General features: G+C 46.5%; 3 protein-coding genes across 3 annotated transcripts; 1 reads left to right on the top strand and 2 right to left on the bottom strand.

The window, feature by feature from the left end:
• The first annotated feature begins 14,629 nt into the window (after window positions 1-14,629).
• On the top strand, window positions 14,630-17,738 carry Sidpn (similar to Deadpan). Its single transcript, XM_017167002.3, has 3 exons — window positions 14,630-15,032; window positions 15,825-16,136; window positions 16,224-17,738. Exons 1-3 carry the CDS (start codon window positions 14,984-14,986, stop codon window positions 17,393-17,395), a joined length of 1,533 nt encoding a protein of 510 aa, XP_017022491.1. The 5' UTR covers window positions 14,630-14,983; the 3' UTR covers window positions 17,396-17,738.
• An 8-nt stretch (window positions 17,739-17,746) lies between these two features.
• On the bottom strand, window positions 17,747-20,349 carry hook (hook microtubule tethering protein). The gene is made up of 6 exons (XM_017167001.3): window positions 19,371-20,349; window positions 18,753-19,313; window positions 18,575-18,693; window positions 18,467-18,519; window positions 18,233-18,409; window positions 17,747-18,180 (listed from the first exon to the last, which is right to left on the bottom strand). Exons 1-6 carry the CDS (start codon window positions 20,259-20,261, stop codon window positions 17,939-17,941), a joined length of 2,043 nt encoding a protein of 680 aa, XP_017022490.1. The 5' UTR covers window positions 20,262-20,349; the 3' UTR covers window positions 17,747-17,938.
• Window positions 20,350-20,551: 202 nt separating this feature from the next.
• LOC108074809 (uncharacterized protein C1orf50 homolog) lies at window positions 20,552-21,490 on the bottom strand. The gene is made up of 4 exons (XM_017167003.3): window positions 21,307-21,490; window positions 21,099-21,256; window positions 20,882-21,043; window positions 20,552-20,824 (listed from the first exon to the last, which is right to left on the bottom strand). Exons 1-4 carry the CDS (start codon window positions 21,359-21,361, stop codon window positions 20,645-20,647), a joined length of 555 nt encoding a protein of 184 aa, XP_017022492.1. The 5' UTR covers window positions 21,362-21,490; the 3' UTR covers window positions 20,552-20,644.
• Window positions 21,491-21,557: the final 67 nt, after the last annotated feature.

Here is a 21,557-nt window from a genome sequence, read left to right on the forward strand (position 1 = left end):
GTCGTTGTGCCATCATCAGTGCCATAAGTAGCAGTCAGCAGTTGCCTCCGTCAGCGCCAGTAAGTTGTGCCGCCTGATGGTGTCGCTCTCGAAGAGGAGAAGGCGGGGTTTTATGGCAGGAGAGGGGAGCATGGAGCAGGGACCAGCGAACAGGGAGCACGGAGCCCTGAACACAGGACAGCGGGGTGGTATGAGTGGCAGGGGAGCTTGGCGCAGCCACAGAAGCACCGACAACAGCCAGACGACGACAGTGTGTGTGTATGTTTCTGGTGGGGATGGGGATGAGACTACGCAGGGGGGGACTCCAACAAGCGACACGATAATCTTGCACGTCGCATTTTTAGTTGCTTTTGCTGCTGGCACGGAGTTGCCACACCCACCACCACCACCGTTACCATCACTGCCTGGAGTCTGGTCCTGGCAGAAAGCCAAATGTGGCAAGTGGCTGATGTTGTTGCCGTGCTGTTGCTGCCGCAGCCTCGCACATCGGCCAGAGGAGCAGTGTGGCAGCGGCAGGACTGCGGGCACTGGCAGGAGTAAAGTTTGCTGGTTTGGAATCCTGTGTCTGCCCCACGCCCCCTGGTTCCCCCTGAAATGTGTGTGCGATGGGGGCGAGCGACCGACAAATGCTTTCGAATTGCCATGACAATCAAACCGCTTACACGTACAGTGGGGTTTATTAGATGTTTTATTGCTGGATGGCCACTAAGTATAGACGTATTTGTAGAAAAAAAGTATTAATTTTATTAATTAAAATATTTAAGTTACATCAAATTTAACCGTCTGAAAATCTGCGATGTATAATTATATGCTTAACAAATTTAATATATATTTTTAAAATCGGGTTGATTTTTGAATTTCTATTTAGCTTTTATATATCGTTTATTTAAAAAATATCATTTATTTAATAAAATGCTTCGACCATAAAAATGTCCTTCGTTAGTCTATAAAACATGGCCTACTTTTCAGCAGCAGATCCTTTCTAAACCTAGTTTAAACCAAAACAAATGCATAATATGTTTGAGTGTTTTAATAAAAATTGTATTAAGAAACCAAAGGCTTAATATGATTAACTTTCTACTGGCGATTCGAGTGAATTAGTGCCTTCAAAATCTTGAAAATTTCATCAGCCAGTGCGGCTTTTGCGTTGGTTCTGCTTTGTTGATTCTCATATCCGGCCGGTCGGCTTCAGGTATGGCTTTATCCGGACTGGAGTAGCCCCAATTAATGCCACACCGTGTGGCAATATCAACAAGCGCCTGTTCCTGACGACGTTGCTCTCAAGAGCCAAAGACACACTTCAGCCACACAGCCAGCCAGCCAGCCAGTGCCTTTTTCATGCCGTTGCGCCTTGGCCCGACGTCTGTCGGGGATTTGAAGTGGGGGAGGAGCCGGAGTTGGCAACTGGGTACTGGGTGTGCCTTGGGGGCCTTAGGTCTGGGCCTGTTTATTATCGCCCATCAGCGACCTCGCCCATTCCCCCTTGGAGGTTTCCTTTGCCGTCGTCTTCGTCGTCCGGACGAATTCCGTTGCCGCCAACGATGGGGATGACAAATAAAAAAGTTTGGCACGGCACGGAAGCCTGCTGGCGGCATTCGCATAACGATGTCGGTGACTGCGGCGATGACTCCTTCTCCAGCTCCTTCTCCTTGCGCTGCTCCTTCTCCTGCCACACCGAAATCCTGCTTATGGCCAAAGCCCAGGCCCGAGCCCAGACTGGCGCACTTTTGAAGTTTGAGCTAAGTGACATGCTGTTTATTGTCGAGAGTGTTAAAATGTGCGCCCTGAATCCACACAGTGTGTATGCCTTGCCTGTGTGTGTGTGTGTGGTTGCCACTGTGCGGAGCAAGAAATTATAATGCCAAGCTTGAGCGCCGCACGCGCGGGCCGCAACGCCAGCGTCAAAGGTACACAGAAAACATGGTTCGGGAAATGTTAGGTCCTTCTGCGTTTTAATAATTCAGCAGCGGCTTTGAGGAATCACTGTTATTAAAACAATATTAAGGGTGTCCTGTGAAATTAAAACCACTTCGAAAGGTGTCTAGAAGTATGCTATATATAATTTTAAATCCATACAGTATTGATTAATATTCTTTCAAGCATGGTTTTCATTGGTTTTAGGTCCGAATCATATCTCTTTTTGTGTTAATTGAAGGTTATTGCATTTTTTATTTATTTTATACAAAATTTATGAATAATTAAAATTTTTGGGGATCTAAGGGTCTTCAGCTTATCTCATTTTAATTATCTATTTAGAAATTATTCTTCAGTGCTCAAGAAATTTCTTAGGTGAAATTTCAAATATTCAATCCAATTTTTGAGCAACTGAAGTCAGTTTTAGCCCTTTTTTGGATTTTTTATAAAACCGGATTTCTTATTCTGATTTCTGTAGCACCAATTTGAGAAATTATGACTCTAATTACACAAAATGCAAGTTTTGAATATACTTGAGTATTGATAGACGAATGTACTTTTAAATAGTTAGGCGATATATTTTATTTTGGAGAAACTCCTATAATGAAATGTAAAATATTTAAATCTATTGCAGAGATCCCTAAAATTCCTATGTTTTTAGTGACGGAACCTCTGTAAGGTTAATTCGATCAACAAAACTTTTCTCACAGTGTATCTTTTCACTAAAGGCCCTGCATGTTTCGGTTCACGCTCTCGCCGCCATGCCGCCATATACATACAAACAGACAGGCGACGACGGCGGAATAGGAATGGCTGCTGCTGGTACGGCTGTGCTATGTAATCCATGGATGTGCCACAGTGCGGAGCTCGAAGCACGGACGGAGTACAGAGGAGAAGCAGCACCATGCTAAAGTTGCCGGTTGTGGCATTACGGTGGCATCGGGCCATGGCAATGGCGATGGCGATGGCGTTGCCTGCTCTCCATCCGTCCCTCCTTCCGTCCTTCGGTCTCTCTGTCCGTGGCACGTACTTTAGAAATTCCATGCAGATGTGCGCCGCACGCCGAGACGTGTGTTTTGATTTTCAGGGGGAAAAAGGAAAAAGGGAAACGGGAAAAAAGGACGAGGAAAGCTCAACGAACGAAAACAAGCAGCCGTAGCTGCGGGCTCGGACGGGGGATGCGGTTGGTTTGGTTTGGCAGGTTGCGAGTTTCATGGGGGGGGGGGGCTGCGTCAGGCTACGGAAGGTTGGGTGACCGGGTGCTCCTGGCAGTGGCAACGCACGAAAGAGCAGCCAAGCGAGCCAGCCGTGAAAAAAGTGTCGACAAAAACAGAAGCAAGCTGAGGCAGCAGCGGCAGCGGCGCCGGCAACAGGACGACTTTGGGCCCCAAAGAAAAAGGAAAGCAGCAGCTGCACTTGTTGGTGTGAGTAACGAGCGATGCGGACGCGCCTTTTCTCCACTCCTGCGGGCGCGGAGGGTGGCGTGGTGACCCCCGCTAACGGAATAATTGCAGGCAACTCCCCGGCAGCTCTCGAAACGGAAGCCAGACGAACAGGCGGCGACGACGGCAACGGCGACGGCAGTTTGCTTTTGCTTTTGAGTTGGCTGATTTCGCACACACAAAAACCCAAACACACACAGCTCAGCAGCACACCCACCCACACCCTCGAACGCACACACTGACACAGACTGAGACAGAGGTCGAGCCGAAGCTTACGCCTTATTGTTGTGGCCGTGGGCGTTGGGGGAACTGGTGTCCTGGTGTTGTTGTGTGGCCATGTGGATACGGATATGGGTGTGGGTTTTGCATGTGGGTGTGGAGGCATCAACGGCAGTTGCTCTCCATTTCCATGGCGCTTGCCAAGTGTCGTCTGGAGCGTGGATGTTCACTTACCCATTGCCAAGAGGGATTGCGGGTAGATTAGTTTCAAAGGAAAGCAGATTAGCACAAGATTCTAACTCTGAAGGGAAACTTAAACTAGGGTTACAAAAATGCTTTAAATATGGCTTTTGTGATATTTCCCATTTTCTTTTTGATTTTCCTGGGGTATTACCAAGTCTAGACCCCCAACTATCGTCCGTCCTTTATTGTTGCTGGCGTATTTAGGCATTCCATGCCTGCGCTGTGGATGGTCCTGCGTTCTGGTTGCCTTGAAGCATTCGGCCGGGCAAGGACCGAGAGTAGTATGGCTTTTTAGCCGCAATGCCGCTCCTGTGGTGCGAGTGTGTGTGTATGTGATTGTGTGCAAGTGAATTGGATTTCTATGGCCAGGGGGAATGGGCTCCTTGTCCGCCCATTCATCCGTTACGTGCGACCGTCTGCCGGGCGTGTCGCCCCCTTTTGGCATTCCCTGATCCCTTTGGCCCCGAGAGCTCGTCGTGGCCGGTTACATGAGAAAACTTTGAAACTGGAGACATGATAACGGGCCGGGGAATGGCTGGCTAAAGGGTCGACGACGGAGACATCGAGGGACGGACATGGACACCAACATGGACATGGAAACGGACACGGACACGGACCCGGACACAGACCCCGACAGTGGCGACCGACTGGCCCCGGCTCGCTGCCTCAACGAGTGGCGGTGGCAGTGTCTGATTGTTAGTTGGATTTGGATGGGGCTCCAGGACTCAGGGCACAGGACACAGGACACAGGACGACTAACGGGGTGAGTCAGTCGTTGAGCAGTTGCCACTTGCCAGCTATAGAAAATTGTCATAGGAATCATCATCGGCTTCGTTAGCTGTGGCTGTGGATGTGGATGTGGCCTCAGTGGTAATTGTGGGACATTTTGTTGCCAAAGTGCTGGAGCAATGTGAAGTGTGGCGGAAATGATGGTGGTGGTGGTGCCTTTGTGGGTGGCTCTGATTGCCGCCGCAGCACAGATAAGCGTGGAGGCGACTGGGGCAGCAGTTGGTTGGTAATCCGCCGGGTCCGTGCGTAACTTTTTATGCCCCCGGGGGAGTCACCCATTCCATTCTGGCTGACGCAGGTGCCGCGACTCCAAGGCTGAAGGTGAAACTGGAGATGGCCTGGGCATGGGCTTGAGTTGGGAGGGAAATTAAAATGGAATGGGAATGTGGCTGGCTGCCGGAGCCAGAGCCAGAGCCGTAGCCGGAGCTGGTTGCCGGGTAGCCGTAATAGCTAAAGAATTACACACTCACACTAAATTGGCTGGGGCAGGAAACGCAGTCGTTGCTTCATTAAGCAAAATATTTCACTTTGAGACCCAGGCAGACATGGAGCTGGTGGAATTCGGGTTTTATAGAGGAGGGGTATCCACGGGTTAAAGAGCCACTGATTGTAAGCATTGATTGGTTGTCCATAGCGACAGGAAACATGTAGCGAAACCAGGTTTCCATAGATCATATCAAAGGGATTTGGTTATAGGCTATTACGGATATTATTATTTTCTTATCACCTAGTTGGGTAAATGATATTACCAATCTTAGGGCCACTTTGGGTATATGTTTATTATGGTTTTCTTTAAGAGGAAGTTGTTTTTAAGGGGGAAATAATACATTTACACTCTTCATTTATCTACTTAAGACTAATTTTTAGTAATTTTCTTAGTTTTGATTACGTTTTATGCTAAAAATTTAAACACTATAAATTTAGTTATAAAATTGAACATTTAAGAGTTTTCTTTTTTATTTCTTTTTTTATTTCTTAAAGTGTAATATATACCTAATATTATTCCAGAAAACAAGTATTTAAGTACACATTTTTTCAGTCTTGCCAAAATCCGTCAACAGTTATTTTGTGGATATCAGGCAAAGAACTAATTGGCGTGCAGTTTTCACGAAATATCTTCAGTGATAAATATTTTTAAAATGCATTTTTTTTTTAATAATCCCAGATTTAAATGGCCTGAAAGTCCTTTCAACCTTCCAATAGGAATCAAAATATTCTGTTGTCCTTTTTTCGAGACCACTTCTCTCCGCCTGTCCCACTGTGGCTGGATTTTTGTTGTGTTTGTATTTAAGTGGCGTCAGCGACAGACAGCTGAATGTACACTTAGCTCGCCTTCATCTGGGGCGGGGGGATGACTGTGGGAGGATTTTGGGTGGATGGTGTGTGTGTGGTGTTTGCCAACGTATTACTCGCTACGCTCCGACATCTAGCTCCGGGGGTAATGACAGGACTCAGTGAAGCAGAGGAGCAGCAGCAGGAGCTTAACTTCCTAACACGCCACCAATTAATGGTGGTGCTGAGGGGGGAACACATCCCGCACGAATGTTTGCGGATTTGTGTTTGAACTTGAAGTCAACAGCTTAAAGACGCTGCCACGCCCCAAAAAATGGGTGGGAAGGACAGACAGAAAGCGATAGAGAGAGAGAGAGATAACTTTTCCAACGACTCGGCAATTATTTTGCAATTACCGCGGCAAGGCGGCGGCGCCTACATCATTTCTATGAGTTCTTTTCATGTGGCCGGAATGGCGCTCTGGAAAATGTGTAAAAGTGGCAAATCAATATGGAAAACGTGGGCGTTAAGTGGGGAGGTGAGGAAGAGGTGTCAAGAGCGAAACCATAAAATATTTCTGACGGTCGCCAGTCGAACCTTTTCTTTCTTTCTTTTTTTTTTTTTTTTTTGGGTTGCCTGCCGGTTGCTGTTTTTCTGCTTTCTGTTTCTTATTCATTTTTATTTTTTATTTTTTGCCACGCTATAGAAATGCCTGCACACACATTTACATGGGTGTTTATTCTCACACGTACACCAGCGCTGTATGTGTATTCAATCCGGACACACACAGTCAGACAGCGCCCCGAAAAGCAGACCACAAACAGCCTTGATGACTGACGATTGGCTCTGGCGCCCCAGCTCGAGCCCGAGTTTCGAGTCCCACAGCTGCGAGTTCCTCCACTGGGTCTGGTCGGTGTCCCTACTCGGGGCCTAACCCCTCGGATGCACTGAAATTAAAGTGGTAATATTTAGAATAATATTTGTTTTAAAACACGCCAAATATCAATGTCAATATTTAAATAATTCTATTTAATTATCAGTACATAATAAATATTTCATAAGGTTTTATAGGTATTCATTATGAAATAATTAAAAGTCTGGTTGATTGCTAAATTGGACTAAAGTTTTAGCAACTGCTAAATGTTTTTTATTAAAATCCATTCATTGTTACAATATTAATACATAAGGCTATATCCTGATCTTAGTTTATCAATACCCAACCAATAGTACCCCCCTTAACTCCCAGTGTACTTAGTTTCTGTGCGTCAAAGTCGGTCTGCTGCGTGGCAGGTCACGCTTGTTTGCTGGCAAAAGGGCGGCGGGAAAGCCAGTCGAAGGGCTGGGGCTGATGGCTGATGGCTGACGGCTGATGATGGGGCGTGCTGGCGAGTGGCGAAGGCGCGTGCACGGGGTGTCAGACAACGACTTTAGACGGCTGCGGGTCCAAGCTCGGGACAGTGGCTGTGGCTGCTCGTTTATATTCACTCATTCGCCTGCCACTCCGCCTCCTTTCCTCCTTTCGCCTGTCCTTTTTTGCGCCGCCAGCGCGCGTGCTTTTTGCGTCAAATTTAATGCGGCAAAAGTTGTGTGCGAAATGCGGTGAGCTCGGTGGCAGCCACTGGATGACAGGGGGTGGCCCCGGATGGCGCTGGCTCACGGGTTACGGCAGGTGGGAGGTGGAGCGGTGGGGGCTCATGGGTCATCCGGTAGGTGCGCTTGACATGTGGCAGCCGGAGGCAGCACAAAATAAAAGAAAAAAAAGCAAGAGCCAAAGCCAAAGCAAAAGCAAAAGCAAAAGCCCAAGCTGAAGCAAGTCATTGACGCGCAAAGGGGCGCCGCTACACCAACACAAGTCCCTGAAAAGCCCGACGGAATTTAAGGACACACGCCCACGCTACCAATCATCTGTACCGTGAAGCGGCTCCCTCATCATGTGTCAAAGGCCTAAGGCTCCTCCTAAACATTTTGGGTTTCCAATAACATTTTCCAATTAATTGGTTTCTAATCGTAGTTACCGTTTTGAGCGTCTTTACTTCCAAGGAACTCTACATTTCTAAAGTCTTAACCGCGAAGTTTATTTTCTTCTATATTTGTAACTGGAAATTAAATATATTTGTTGTAGAAGTCTTTATATAGTTCTGAGTGGAATCGTTTAAGGATAAAGGAAAAAGTCTCATACGCAATATTTAGGATGAAGGATATCCTAAAATATTTAAATAACAGGTGAGCTTGAGACCATTTTTCGACAAAATCATACCTAATTTAATAAAGTTAACAATCTAATAAATTACTGTTGATTAGAAAGATTAAATTAAATTCTCCCAAATCGAATTAACCCCTCTCGATCCACCACTTTTCGCTGTAAACAAGAAAAAATAAAGGCTCCCTTTTTTTCATTTTAAAGCTTAATTTTATTTTCCCGTAATGCAGATGGGTTCTCTGCTTTGACTTTCCTCTAATTTTGTTGCACCAAACTTCTGCTTCTGCTGTGGGCGTTTGTCAGTGTCGTTAGGGATTAACTCGACAAAATTGGTCGCACTTCTCTTATTTCGTGGCGGACTCAGCCGCATGCAGAGCGATTGCCAGCCAGCCGGCCAAGTTGCAGCTATTTTGTTATAAGGATACCAGGAATAAATAAATAAAAAAAAAAGTGTTGCCTCCATTCGAGGGCCGAATCAGCAAGCAAGCGCCCATTGTTGGCGTTGACAAGCAGCACACACCCACGCCGAAGCTTGCCACACACATACACGACACACGCCCCCGCCCAGGGACATACCCGAAGGGGGGTATGAGATCTTCCTTTGGGGATTTACTCAGAAAAGGGATTTAAAGTGTGAGTAAAGATAATACCGTAGGGATGTTTAACGAATTTCATGACTTAACCTTTAATACATTAAATATATTTTTTATTTTATGAAATAACCTTATATTTGAGTTTCATAAATGTTCCCAAAATATTAATGAAGATTTAAAATCAATTAAAAATTCAATCAAATGTGAAATATTCCATACTTTTTAACAAATTTCTGTTGATTTTCTACAGATATCCATCCCTTTTTGGTTTACCAAATCCCCACTTACGCCACTGAAACTGCCAATCCCAAAAATGCCCAAAACGAACAAGCGACACGCGTCCTGGCCCTGGCCTATCCCCATCCCATACCGTCATATCCCCCAACCACCTCCAAATCCTCCCGTCCCTTCAGCATGGAAAATGTCGACGACAGACGTCGCTGCCAAGCCAACATTAGCATTGAAGTGCAAACGACGCCCACTCATACTACCCACTGCGAGACCCACACCCACTGGCGCAGCGAGGGATTGGAAGGCAGCCAAGCGCCAGGCTGCCAGAATGCCACTATGCCAGGATGCCCGGCTGCCGGGCTGCTATGCCATGCCATGCCATGCCATGCCGCAGTTGGAGCACTCACGCAAATTTCAATTTTTTTCACACCACTGCTTTCGGCTCTGTTTGCGCCTGCCTTCTGCCGTTTGCCTCTGCCATATTGCGGGCAGCCACCACCCGACAAAATTTAAGGATATGAATGGAAATATTTCTTCTATAGAAGGAATTTAACAAGAGCTAGGATTTTGTATAGAAAACTACATAAGTCAATAAAGTGCGAATCTCAACTTGAATTGTTTTTAGTTTATTTAGCTTAAAGCCCTCTGCTTTCTACTATTCTACTACTATAATCCTTAAGTATAGTAAATATATATGTATTCCCTTTGCAATAAAATATTGTTATACTTGTCTGAGAGAAAGCCGGAAGTAGACATGACACTTATTGGTGTGACCATGGGTTGAGCTTGTTACTGATCTGTGCGTGGCTTCGATCGCGTTGCTAGGTTTGGTCACACTCGCAGTTCCTTCTCTCTCTTCTTGTGATCCGGCGAGGTTGTGATACGTGTGTTATTGAGAGACAAGATGGACATTGGCAACGAAGACTCACCACATCAGCCGGAACTTGGAACGAACCAACAGCGATCGAGGCAACATGAGAGCAACATCAACGACGTGCTTATAGGAGATATAGAATCTCCGACATACTTAAACGGTAAGAACTAATTGGAGTTGAGCTTGAGCTTGAGCTTAAGTAAGACCCTATCATGAAAAAAACTCTGTTACTAAACTTTATGGATTTTTTAACAGAACAAACTATAGTTTTCCGATATTAGTAGCTCCTATAAAGTTAAATTATAAACGTTTTTTTTCGCATATAAAATGTATCCTCATTGACTTTACTTTTGCCACTTTTGTCGTGTGCTTCGGCCTGCCATGCTTTCGGTTGTCGAAGCACGCGCCGGCACACTCCCACACAGTCGCAAACACACACCGACACACGCACACAGTGGCATACACACTAATACAGGCGCAGAGTGAAGCTCCGGCGTATTGTACGTGCTCTTACACCGCACAGTGTGGCGCACTTCCTTTTGATTTAGTCATTTTTCTCCCTTTAGCCGACACAACGGCAGGAGCAGGTCGTGTCATGGCCCTCCGCACCCTGCCCTCGCCCTCGGTCTCGTTCCGCCCCCTGGTCGCCACTTGACAAACTGCCTTCCAAACCTCCCTGCACCTCTGCCACCCGGCACATAGCCACGCCGCGTCCCTTTCGAGCTGTCCTGTCCTGCTTCCGTTGCCATTGCGGCATGGAGCGCACTTCCGAAGCTTTTCCTGTGGGGCTTTCCCATCTGTGTTCGTGGGTTCGTGTGTTCCTGTGTGTGTGTGTGCATTTTCCCTCAGTTTGATTTTCATTTCTGTTTTGCCACCAATACCTTTCGCATTGTTATTGTTGTTCTTGTTGCCGGGACCGAGCAGGAGATCCGTCTCCAACCTGCTCGCATTCCACCTCGACTCCCTGGCCTCCGTCCCCTGCCACCGCCTTCGTTCTCCGGTCTTCGGTTTCCACTGCTGTCTGCGCTTCACTTGCCTTTTATACCTTTGACTCCAGCTCCAGCTACGGCAGTCGCGGAGGGTATTGCACGGAAACAAATATTTTTTGAGTGAATATAAAATATTACATATAGAGAACTTTTTTTAAAATTCAAAAAAAAACTCATTAAAATTTAGTAGAATATAAAACAAAGCAATTTAAGAGATACTTTTCTTTTCTTACTTTTTGTCACCTTTTGAAAATGTATCGTAAATCCTTCTAAATTTGTATGTTTCCTTTAACAATGATATTTAAATTTCATAGATTTTCATTGATTTTATTATAAAGCTAAGAACTAAGGTGCGCTGCTATCCTTTTTACAATAATTTTTTTATTAATTTCTAAATAAAATCGCATACCTTATTTTTTGCCAAGTGTAGATTCCGTTGCCTCGCACCGCGGCAGGGTATTTCCCACAGTCACCGAGCCGTGGCCGAAGGTTGCATGTGGCCTGCTGCCGGCTGTTACACTGCCACTTCTCCCGCACGTCTGGATGGGAGTGGGGCCTGGGTCTGGGTTTGGGTTCGAATGGGTGGCAGGTTGTGCTGGCTGAATGTGGAGTGGCGGCAACGACGGCAGCGGCCGCCCCACAGCCTGTCAAGTCGACCAGAAACATCGGCAGCAAGTGAGGCGGCGGCATTGTTGCTGTTTCTGCTGCTGTTGCTGGTGGGTTTAGCGGAAGAAGAGGATAGAGGGACGGAGGAGGAAAACCCGGAGAGGCAAAGCCGTATAGCCGGAGCCAGAGCCCGGCCAGGGTCGTGGCAGAGCTTTTAGCGATGACGATGATGACGCTGGTGGCGGCCTGCCTGGTCTCGGTGTGGCTATAAACGATTTATGTGTGTGCCAGCACCACATGACTGCCCGAGACCCCGGCGCCCAGCTCCTGCCATCCACTCTATACGCCTCCAGCCGCGGGGGCAGCATTCAAGTCATCGTTCAGTTCAGTTCGGTTCAGTTCAGTAATTTGGCTGGCGGCAACGGCAGCTGGCAACATGAGCCAAGTGGAAGAATGGGGGGTAGCATGGCGAATCCTCGCCCCCACCGACTCATCCCCCCGCCTGCCACGTGCGCAGTTGGAGAGCTCTTTGTACCCAGACCATGTTTGTGCGCTCACTCTGTGATTGCACCTGGCCAGGCCGCATAAAAAACCCGATGAGTGCCAACGACCCAAGTGTGGAGGAGACGTCTCCTCACACTCAAAGTCCTACCTGAGTTACCCACGGGATCAAGCTCTGCTTTAAGCTGCGGTTGCTAATTGCTCATTATCCCACATAGATTTCACCTTTACAAGTTTCACACAAATGTCGTTATGCATTCCAAGAAGAAAGGTGCTGCTAAGGTGATTAAGTGGCAGGAGGAGAGGCTCAAAAGTTCTGGGAATGAGATATCTGCCTTAATTGTTCAATTTTTCCTTGTCAATGGGATTTAGTTAATTATAGAAATTAGTTGTTAACGGATTTAATTTAATTGAATATGAAATGAAAGTTGTTTGGACAATCTGAACAATTTTGACACAGTTTAGCTCTGTTCAAGAACACTTAAAAAAGAAGCACGCCTTTCCCTTGTTAATTATATTTATAATTACATATCACAGACATAACAAGAATAAGTATTTTATATTTGGAAATACTGCGATACAAAAAAAGTTAGTTATTCATACAAGATCTGGATAAGATGTGTATTTGTAGATATATCTACAAGTAATCTCCTCTACCTGTATTTGAACCGAGAATATCCTTAGGGAAACAACGAGTCTTAACATTAAATTTAAACTAATTGGGATTCAAGCCCGATCTTTATTAAATAAAACCCAAATAACAAAACTTAATAAAAGTCCATTTATAATTTAGCATCAGTAATTATGTTTAATGTATAAGAACTTGCAGAGACCACTGCATAAAAATAAAACAATTGAGAATATATGATATATCGTCCTGTGTTCAATGCGGCAGTAAATGCCACTCATCCGTCGTGAAAGATGTTAAGCCAAGCTCCGAATATCCTGCCAGCCTTGTGACGCATTATGGGATGTACAAATTCGATTGGTTTTTGGATGTAAGTGACGGAGTCCTGTGTGAATCCGCCACATGTGGGACGGCTGGCTGGCTGACTGGCTGACTCCTCTGCAGCAATGTGAAATTTCCATATTGTTTATCACGCAGTTTGGGGCACTTGTTGTTGCCTGTTTGGCCGTTGGTGGTTGTGCGTGGCGCACCTTGTTAAGCCCCGGCTGGGGGGCCACATCCACTGCAATTTGTAGCCATCAACTTTGTTGCCACGATATTGCCACCGCCCAAGCTCAGTGCCCCACCATCGAGCGTATTTATCTAATAGTCCTTTCTACTGCCACTGTCACAGTTGTCTTCGTCTGGCTGCCGACACTGCTCCCTGGGCTTCCCAATTTCAGCCTGGCTCCCCGCGTTGTCGCCTGGCCTGGCTTATTATTTGCACCACGACTGCCGCGCCGCAGAAGTTTCGCCTCGTTGGTGTTATGATTTCGATGCGGGCAGCCGAATGGCAAAGTCAGCGACAGCAAACACACCCGCACACCACCGCCGCCGCTGGGATCCCTAACGCAAACCCAAAACCCACACTCACACCCAGTCCCAATCCCATTCCCAATCCCCACTGACCCCGCACGACCCGTAGTCAGTCGGTCGGAGGCGTTGCTTCGTCGCCCGCAGGCCACAGACCCGCCTCGCCACGCCGCTGACGCAGAGATCCACCCAATGAGCAAAAGATCTGGGCTAACTTTAGTTTTTTTTTTTTTAAGCATAAATTAAAAAGTTAGAATTTATTTTTATCACAAAATTTGACCATAAATTAAGCAAATAAGATATTTACCAACAAATTCGGGGCTTATTTATATTTTACCAAAAATAAAAAGCAAGATTATTAATAAAATAGGTTAAAATAATAAATAAAATAGAGCATGTTTTCAATTTAAGGCTATATTTATAAAAATTCATCCGTTTTTGCTTTATATTACACCAGGGCCCTGCAGTCTCTTAAAAATGGTTCATATCTTAAATACTAATTAAAAGATTAATTAGATTAGATTAATTAAAAAGATTAGAAAAAAAGTTATTTTAAGTTTAATATAAAACTCTTCCATCTTCAACTTACTAAAAAAAAGGGCTCTCTCCGACTTATCCCCAAAAAGTATGCTTCGTTTTTAAGTCCCACAAAAATCACTCATCCGCCATGTCTGCTGGGTAATTTGGTATTTGCGCCTAAGCGAATTGATTTGTATGCCTGTGTGGGTTCGTGTGTCTACGACTGTGTCAGTGTTTGAGTGGCTGTGTGTGTGTGTGCTAAAGCCAGACATGGTCACGCCGTCCGTCCAAGTGGCGGCACGTCGCTCCGGCTTGTCGCTCGGGCTGCCTGACATTTGCCGCAGCCAGCGCGCCACCAATGCCACCACCATGCCATCATGACCACCCACCGCCCACTGGCAACATGCCTCCGCTGCGTCGTTAAGCTCTCGCCGACTGTGTGTGTGCGTTATGTGTGTGCGGAGGTCGGTGGGGCAACCATTACCACAACCACCATTAACGTGGCAGGCAGCCAGGCGTTGCTGCTGCTGCTGCTGTTGCTGCCACATCCCTGGCCATTGTTGGTGTTGCTGCTGCTCCTGCTGATTGGTGTTGCTATTGTTTTTGTTGCTGTTTTTGTTGTTGTTGCTTTTATTGTCGGTTGACTCCAATCTGCTTTGGTTGCTGCGCCACACGACGACGACAACGACGAGGACGGCGGCTCGTGCCACAGCCAGCAGCAACATTAGCAGCAACATCAGCAGCGGCAGAGGTGGCAGCAACATGAGCTAACCAAGCGATTCAGTCGGGAAATTTCGCACAAGCCAGGCGCACGCGGCAGCGGAAAATCGAAGAAACCCAAAGCCGAAGTGAAAAGTCGCAGTTGTTTTTGGCACTCGCCTTCAGTTTGCCGTGAATCCTCGAACTGTGCGGACGCAGGTCCTTTATCGCTCGGCCGCTAAATCGTCACACATTGTCTCAAGAAAAATACGTAATTTTTGACGCGGTCTTTAAAAGGAATTCATTATTATATTATATACAAATATTAATAAAAAATACTAAAAGCCTTACCTGGGCCTTTATTTCCTGCTAACGGCCGACGAATTCTTGTGAATTCCGCTAAAATGAGACAATGACAGCAAAACGTGATAAGGATTACTCGAAAAATAAATCAACATCTGGTAAAATACATGTTTTTAAATAACTTACAAATAAAACATTATTGCCCTCTGCTTATTTGTTTGCCTTAAAAATGAATGTTATGTAAAGTTGTGTTTAACGCCTTTATTTGGAACAAGAGCGTTTAGATATTCGTGAATAAAAACTACAAATAATTAAATTAGTGGAAGAACAAGCCAAGAGTTTAAATAAAAATGCACATAGTTCTGTGTTAATAATAATTCAATCCAAGTCAAATAACATTTTAAAAAATATAAAAAATTTATAATATATATCTATATATTTACAAATTTATCACCAAAAGTTATACAAGGCTTAGCTTGAATAATAAACAACATTTCTGGCCTTTAAAATTGAAAGACACCTGTGGGAAAAGAGCATGTGACAAGTGAAAGCTTCAAAAATACGTTTAATAAATAAAATACAAAAATAAGTCAGCAGTCAAACCGACTCTATGAGATTAATACTTAAAATCTTAAATATAATTTAAAAGAAATTAAAATATTACTACCAATATAGTGTTTTGTTTTTCATAATATTAATCTAGAATTTCTGACTGTTTTATATTCCCTTTATGTTGTATTGTTCTTTATCCTTTTAAAAGTTTTAAAACAAAATTTGAACTTAGTGTTAGCCAACAACTAAACTCATTATAATTCCATAAATCAATTAAGGCCAAAACCATACTTGAGTTAAACCAAAACCCTTGCTTCTTCTGGGAATCCCACCTGAAGGTCCTCGATACTGTTAATTGAATTCAAACTAATTTATATTTGTGGCTCGTTTTTGGTCAGGCATCGGATTCACAGCCGCCGGCTCAACCAATGGCAGCGGCATAAAGTCCATCGGGCTGGTCAGCTCGACGCAGAATGTGACCTCGTCGCAGGACATCAGCAAGCGGACAAACAAACCACTCATGGAGAAGCGACGGCGGGCGCGCATCAATCAGAGCCTGGCCATCCTGAAGGCCCTCATCCTTGAGTCCACCAAGAGCCAGAATGGCAAGAACGGCGAGGGCCAGGCGAAGCACACCAAGCTGGAGAAGGCGGACATCCTAGAGTTGACCGTGCGTCACTTCCAGAGGCATCGCAATCTCGATGATCCTTGTAAGTAATAAATTTGTCCTAAATTTGCTTATTCGTATATATTTTATTTTTCTAATTTGAAATTAACGAAATGTATTCCCTTTTTAGCTGTAAACAAATACCGAGCCGGCTATACGGACTGCGCCCGCGAGGTTGCTCGGTATCTGGCCACCCCGGAACCACCGCCCCAGGGCACTATGCCCACGTTGGCGGAGCCGGGCTCCAAGGCCCGACTGCTGCGACACTTGGACCAGTGCATCGCGGAGATTGATGTGGAGATTTGCCCCCACACGACAGCCAGCTTTTCCGAGAGTCCCAGCAACAGCAGCTGCTTCGACCTTAATCAGACTAAGAAGTCACAGCCGGAGGAGCATTCGCTTGACTACAGCAGTCAGGACTCGAATCCGGTGGACTATAGCAAGGGCCTGAAGCTGGTGGCCGCGGAGCAAAGAGCTCTACCCACAACGCCAGCGCCCCAGGACGAGAACAACAATCGCGGACAGCAGCCGCAGGCGCACACTCCGGTTCCAATCCAGGTGCAACAGGCCCAGGTTCAAAGTCAGCAGTCGCCGCAGGATGTAGCCGTTCCTGGTGAGATGAGCTACGAGGAGGATCGCAACAAGGTGTGCGCCAATGTCCTGGAGCAGTACAAGCAGCAGCTGAAGGCGCAAGTGCAACCCGACTCCGTCAATGGAGTCCTGGTCCTCCCGCCCCACTACGTTCAACTGGCGGCGGCTCTTGGTCTGAGTACCCAGCCCCTGGTGGATCCGATAGCCACGCGTACGGACTTTGAACGCCTGATCGAGCTGCAACGAGTGCAGCCGCACTTGGCGGGAAAGCTGAGTCCCAGTTTTCCCGGCAGCCTGGAAGCGGCCCATGTGGCTGCCGCTGCCGCCGCGGCCTATGCCAACAGCATGGCGGTGGCCGCTTCCGCCGGAGTCAACGTTTCTGGCATGGCAACATCTACGGCTGGAACACCCTTACCCATAACTCAGTCGGAGAGGCCCTCTTCGGTGGCAGCGTCTGTTAGCTCGGGGGTATCGGTATCGGAGCTCAAGTCCATGCCGCCCACGCAGCAATCCTCTCCCCGGTCTGAGAGCGGTATCGGCTCCAATGAGAACGAGGCACCGGAGGCAGGTCCCCGGCCGCAGACAAGCACGGCTGCTCGCCAGGCGCTGAGGCAGCGCCAGGAGGAGGAGTACCACTACATGGCCCAGGCTGCGGCTGCGGCAGCGGCGGCCGCAGTCGGGCAAGACGAAAGCATGTGGCGGCCATGGTGAAGCAGCAGGCAGGCAGGGGTCAGAGATCCTATATGTATATGTACCAAGTATGTAGACTGCAGCAGTTTCGTTGAATGCGAACCAGCCGGCAACCGGCGGAGGGCATCCCAACTTGAACAGATCGCCAAGTGTGTGAAAAACCTATTGTTATTACCGATCGTCTGTGTAGCTCCCTTTCGAATTGCATTTCCTAGCTGTGCCAATGCCCAAGAGACTCTCTCCTCTCCAAGATGGGTTCCCAGAGTCGAGGAGAGCTACCCTTTTATTTATTTGTGCTCTGCGTTGAATGTATTTAATTCTACATATTAAAAGCTAAGATATTTACAATAAAAGCAAGGTGATTTTTAATGGTGAATATTTTAAGGGGTTTATTGATATATTTTAGTAAATTAAATTTTGTGATTTCCTATAAATACGATATAGTATAGATCCATGCAACTGTCCAATAAATAGTTTCATTATATATATTAATTATATAAATTTGCAATCAGAACTATGCTCAGTATTGAAAAGTCCTTAGCCTATACATCAGGTCATTGCCCTTTACTTTGATTTCATTGCACTTAGGGATTTGCGGGGCGCCGACTGTCGCTGGCGGGCAAGAAAGGTCTGGCCAGAGCCCATGAGGATGGCCAGCTTCGAGTCTATTGCGTCGCGCTGGGCATTGATACCCAATCTGTAGAAGGCCGACGTCATCAGCTGCTCCTCCATCACGCTCATCTTGGGCTTGGGCTCCTCCTCAGCGACCTCGGCAGCGCTCTTCTCCAAGACACTGGCGTCGAGAGCTGGAATTGGAAACATTAACTGATATTCTTATATGTTATTCTATGAACTAACCACTGGCTATCCTGGGATCAATGCTCTTGATCACCTCCTTGGCCTTTTCCACACACTTGCGGTACTTGGCATCGTAGGCCAGAATCTCCTGCTCTCGGGCAGCCAAATTCGTTTCCAGCTGCGTAACCTTGCACTGCAGCGAAGTGCTTTGGGTCACCGATTCCTCTAGTTGGAGTGCTGCAATGATGTTTATTATTAAAGAGCTATTATTTGTACTGTTCTCTGGGAACTTACTCTTTTGTTCATTTAGTTCCATCAGCTGCTTGATCTGCTTGCCAAACTCGCTCCTGTTGGGATAGATGTATAAAATACTACAGACCAGAAACAAAAATGATTACTTACTCTTTTAAGATGGGATCATCGCTTTGGGAGGCATGTGAGAGGGAAAGAATGCGCTCATTGGCCGTCTTTAGTTGGTCACGCAAATTCTCGCAGCGTTTGTTGGCATCGTCCAGAAGTTGCTGCAATAACAATTCTATAGAAATTGTGTCTCGGGGTAGTATTATCTTTGATGACTCACCGCCAGTGCGGTCTGACCGCCCTGCCCCTCGCGCAATGCCTTGTTCTCCGCCTCCAAGCGTTGTAGCTTCTCCACCGCAGCCGAGGGCTGCAGCTCCCGGGAGACTGTGGTGCCTGTTAGGGCCGAATTCGAAGACAATTGTCCACACTTCAGCTCGTCGACGGTCTCACGAAGATTATCTCTTTCTTTAAGCAAACTGTCTTTGGCCCGCTGCAGCGCCAGGTTCTTTCCCTCTAGGTTCTTGTTGTCAAACTCCAGCTTAACGTTCTTGCTGCTCTCGCTGTCCAACTTTGCATGCAGATCCTGGATCTCCTTCTTGAACAGCTCCACCTGGCCCTTGGTGTTGGCATATCGCTTAGCTTCCTCTTCGAACTGGGCATTCTGCTGGACATAATCGGCGCTGCGCTCCTCTAATATCTTAACCTGTTTCTTCAGGTCGTTGTAGTCCTCCAGCTTCTTCTTGTAAGTGTCCAGCTGGGCCTCGCAGATCTTCAGCTTGTCGTTGGACTCTCGCAACACGTCGACCTCGTCCTTTAGTGTCGTCACCTCAGCCGAACTTTTCTGTAAAAAATTACAATGGTTATTAAGTATTTAGGGAGGAGTGCCACATTTCCGCACCATTAGTTCATCGATGCGCATTTGCATATGCAGGAGATCGGTGTCCTGCTGCTGGGCCTTAAGTTTCAGATCCTCGCGTGCTCCCTCCGACTGAATGAGCTCCTCCTTGAGAAGGTCCAGTTGCCGGCGCAGCTCGTTGTAGCGCACGGATCCGGTTTGCACTGGTCCTAAGGAGACGCCATCGTCGCCAATAACCGTAGAGTGTTGCTCAAGGCGCGCAAACTCCTGCTGCAGCTTCTGCAATTCCTGCTGCAAATTGGTCTTTTCGTCGATGAGCAGTAGCATTTTCTTCTCTGTTTCGAAGCACTTCTGCGCCATTGCGTCGCGCTCCTCTTGCACAGCCTTGCTGTCCAACATGCCGCTAATGGAACTCCGCGACAGTGACGTGACCACTCCGCCCTCCGGTGAGGAGGCGGTGCGTGTGGACTCCAGCTCTTGGAGGGCACGCATGATGTTCGCCTGCAGCTCCTCCTCCAGGCACATTATCTCTGTAATGTAAGACTGCTTCTTGGCACAGTTAACGGCGCACCCAAGGACCAGCTGCAGCAGCCGCTCCAGCTCGCCCAGGTCGCATTTCTCGGCGATGCGCTGCAGATCGGGTTTCGCGAAGTCGCTCAGCGAGTAGTTGAGAACCTCGCTGTAGTAATCGTACACCGACTGGGTAACCTTCTTCAGGTTGCTCATCCGCAGCCGCCAGTTGCTGCCGACGGCGCTGGCCTTGATCTTCGACAGCCACGAGTCCGTAAAGGATTCGGGGGCAAACTGATTCAGCGCCTGGGCCAGCGCCACTCCGTCGGCCAGGGACTCGGCATCCGAGTGCGGCGCATTCAGGTTGAGCGTCTTGAACCACTCCAGCAGGCTGTAGTACATCTCGTTCTTGGGAGCGGACATTTTAGATGTCTGAACGAAACACTAAATGAAACAAAACAAACAAAAAATACGCAGAGTTTTACTAAAAAACGTACGATCAGCTGTTGCAGTGAAAACAAAACAGCAATCGAACTATCGATAGTTAGTCGAATGCGTTCAGTATCTATATGCAATGTTTTTAAAGTTTGCTTACGATATTTTTTATTCATAATTTAAGTTCAAGAAATTACCGTTTCGAAAAAGATTTTAAGTATTTTAAAAATCATTTTAAATGAGTGCAATTTTCTAATACTTATTTAAAAATCTGAGACTTGACTTCTCTACAAATTGTGTTTATTAGTAGACTGAAATGAATTGAAACTAATCTCTACCTTGGTTATTATGCTTAACTTCCATTAGAAAATTTAGCTATTGCTTAAATTAAAATCAATGGCCATCGTCGAGTCCATGGCATTTTGTATGCATTGCTCTGTCCACTTGAGTTTCGCATCCTGCTCCTTGATCTTATCCACAGGTGTCCAGCTCATATCGAACTCCAGTCTGTAGCTGCCCTTGAAGGTCTGGTCCACCGAATGATTCCATTCCTAAAAAAAAAGGACGATTAGCAGAGGATCCGTACCATTTTAAAATCAAAAACCCACTTGTGGCGATAGCATGCTGAAATAGTTTTGACCCGATGCCCTCTGATACAGATGATAGATTTGTCCGGGCTTTTTGTTAAAGTTGCAGGCGGCACCATGCAGTTCTCGGTTAATATTGGACTCCTTGAGTATGTCCATAGCTTGGGCTTGCAGCATTTTGATCTGTGGAGTAACAACTTGGTTTCATGGCAGGTAACCCAAAGGTAGAGTTATTTACCTGATCCATAATCACGCCTAGCTTGTGGCAGGTAGTGTTTTTGAGCTGCTTGTCGGCATTCTGGATTTGCTGGGCCAGGGCTATGATGTCTCCCTCCTCGTGCATGGACACCCGCATGGGATCCACCTGGCATTGGGGATTCCTCTCCACCAGTTGGGCTACAAAAGTTAAATCATTATTGGTTCAAACTTTTCACTCTAGGACTCACCCTGCTTTACTGCTGTTTGATATGGTAACTGGTCCATTGTGGCAGCCCTTTTCATTACATCCACTCGGGCAATGGGTAAACTAGTTTAACATTAGTTAAACAATTACAATTTAATATTTTACGGCCAAAAAAAGACAACAATTAACATGTGTTCGGGTTTGTTGTGTACTATCGATTGCGATTCCACCGCCGCCAATCGAGTGTATCGATAAGCCTAGTATATTTGCACTGCCACCTTTAGGCCATACCTA

The sequence above is a fragment of the Drosophila kikkawai genome, chromosome 2L (assembly GCF_030179895.1).
Source record: "Drosophila kikkawai strain 14028-0561.14 chromosome 2L, DkikHiC1v2, whole genome shotgun sequence".
NCBI lineage: Eukaryota > Metazoa > Arthropoda > Insecta > Diptera > Drosophilidae > Drosophila > Drosophila kikkawai.

What these genes read in the sequence shown, in the direction of transcription:
- Sidpn (XM_017167002.3), top strand. Translation starts at nt 14,984, where the DNA reads ATGACAGCAAAACGTGATAAGGATTACTCGAAAAATAAATCAACATCT. An exon ending in GAAAAATAAATCAACATCTG is followed by an intron (nt 15,033 to 15,824) that starts GTAAAATACATG and finishes GTTTTTGGTCAG; the next exon opens with GCATCGGATTCACAGCCGCC. An exon ending in TCGCAATCTCGATGATCCTT is followed by an intron (nt 16,137 to 16,223) that starts GTAAGTAATAAA and finishes TTCCCTTTTTAG; the next exon opens with CTGTAAACAAATACCGAGCC.
- hook (XM_017167001.3), bottom strand. Translation starts at nt 20,261, where the DNA reads ATGTCCGCTCCCAAGAACGAGATGTACTACAGCCTGCTGGAGTGGTTC. An exon ending in TGCGCATCGATGAACTAATG is followed by an intron (nt 19,314 to 19,370) that starts GTGCGGAAATGT and finishes AATTTTTTACAG; the next exon opens with AAAAGTTCGGCTGAGGTGAC. An exon ending in TGATCCCAGGATAGCCAGTG is followed by an intron (nt 18,181 to 18,232) that starts GTTAGTTCATAG and finishes TTCCAATTCCAG; the next exon opens with CTCTCGACGCCAGTGTCTTG.
- LOC108074809 (XM_017167003.3), bottom strand. Translation starts at nt 21,361, where the DNA reads ATGAAAAGGGCTGCCACAATGGACCAGTTACCATATCAAACAGCAGTA. An exon ending in TAGGCGTGATTATGGATCAG is followed by an intron (nt 21,044 to 21,098) that starts GTAAATAACTCT and finishes GTTACTCCACAG; the next exon opens with ATCAAAATGCTGCAAGCCCA. An exon ending in TCAGCATGCTATCGCCACAA is followed by an intron (nt 20,825 to 20,881) that starts GTGGGTTTTTGA and finishes CTTTTTTTTTAG; the next exon opens with GAATGGAATCATTCGGTGGA.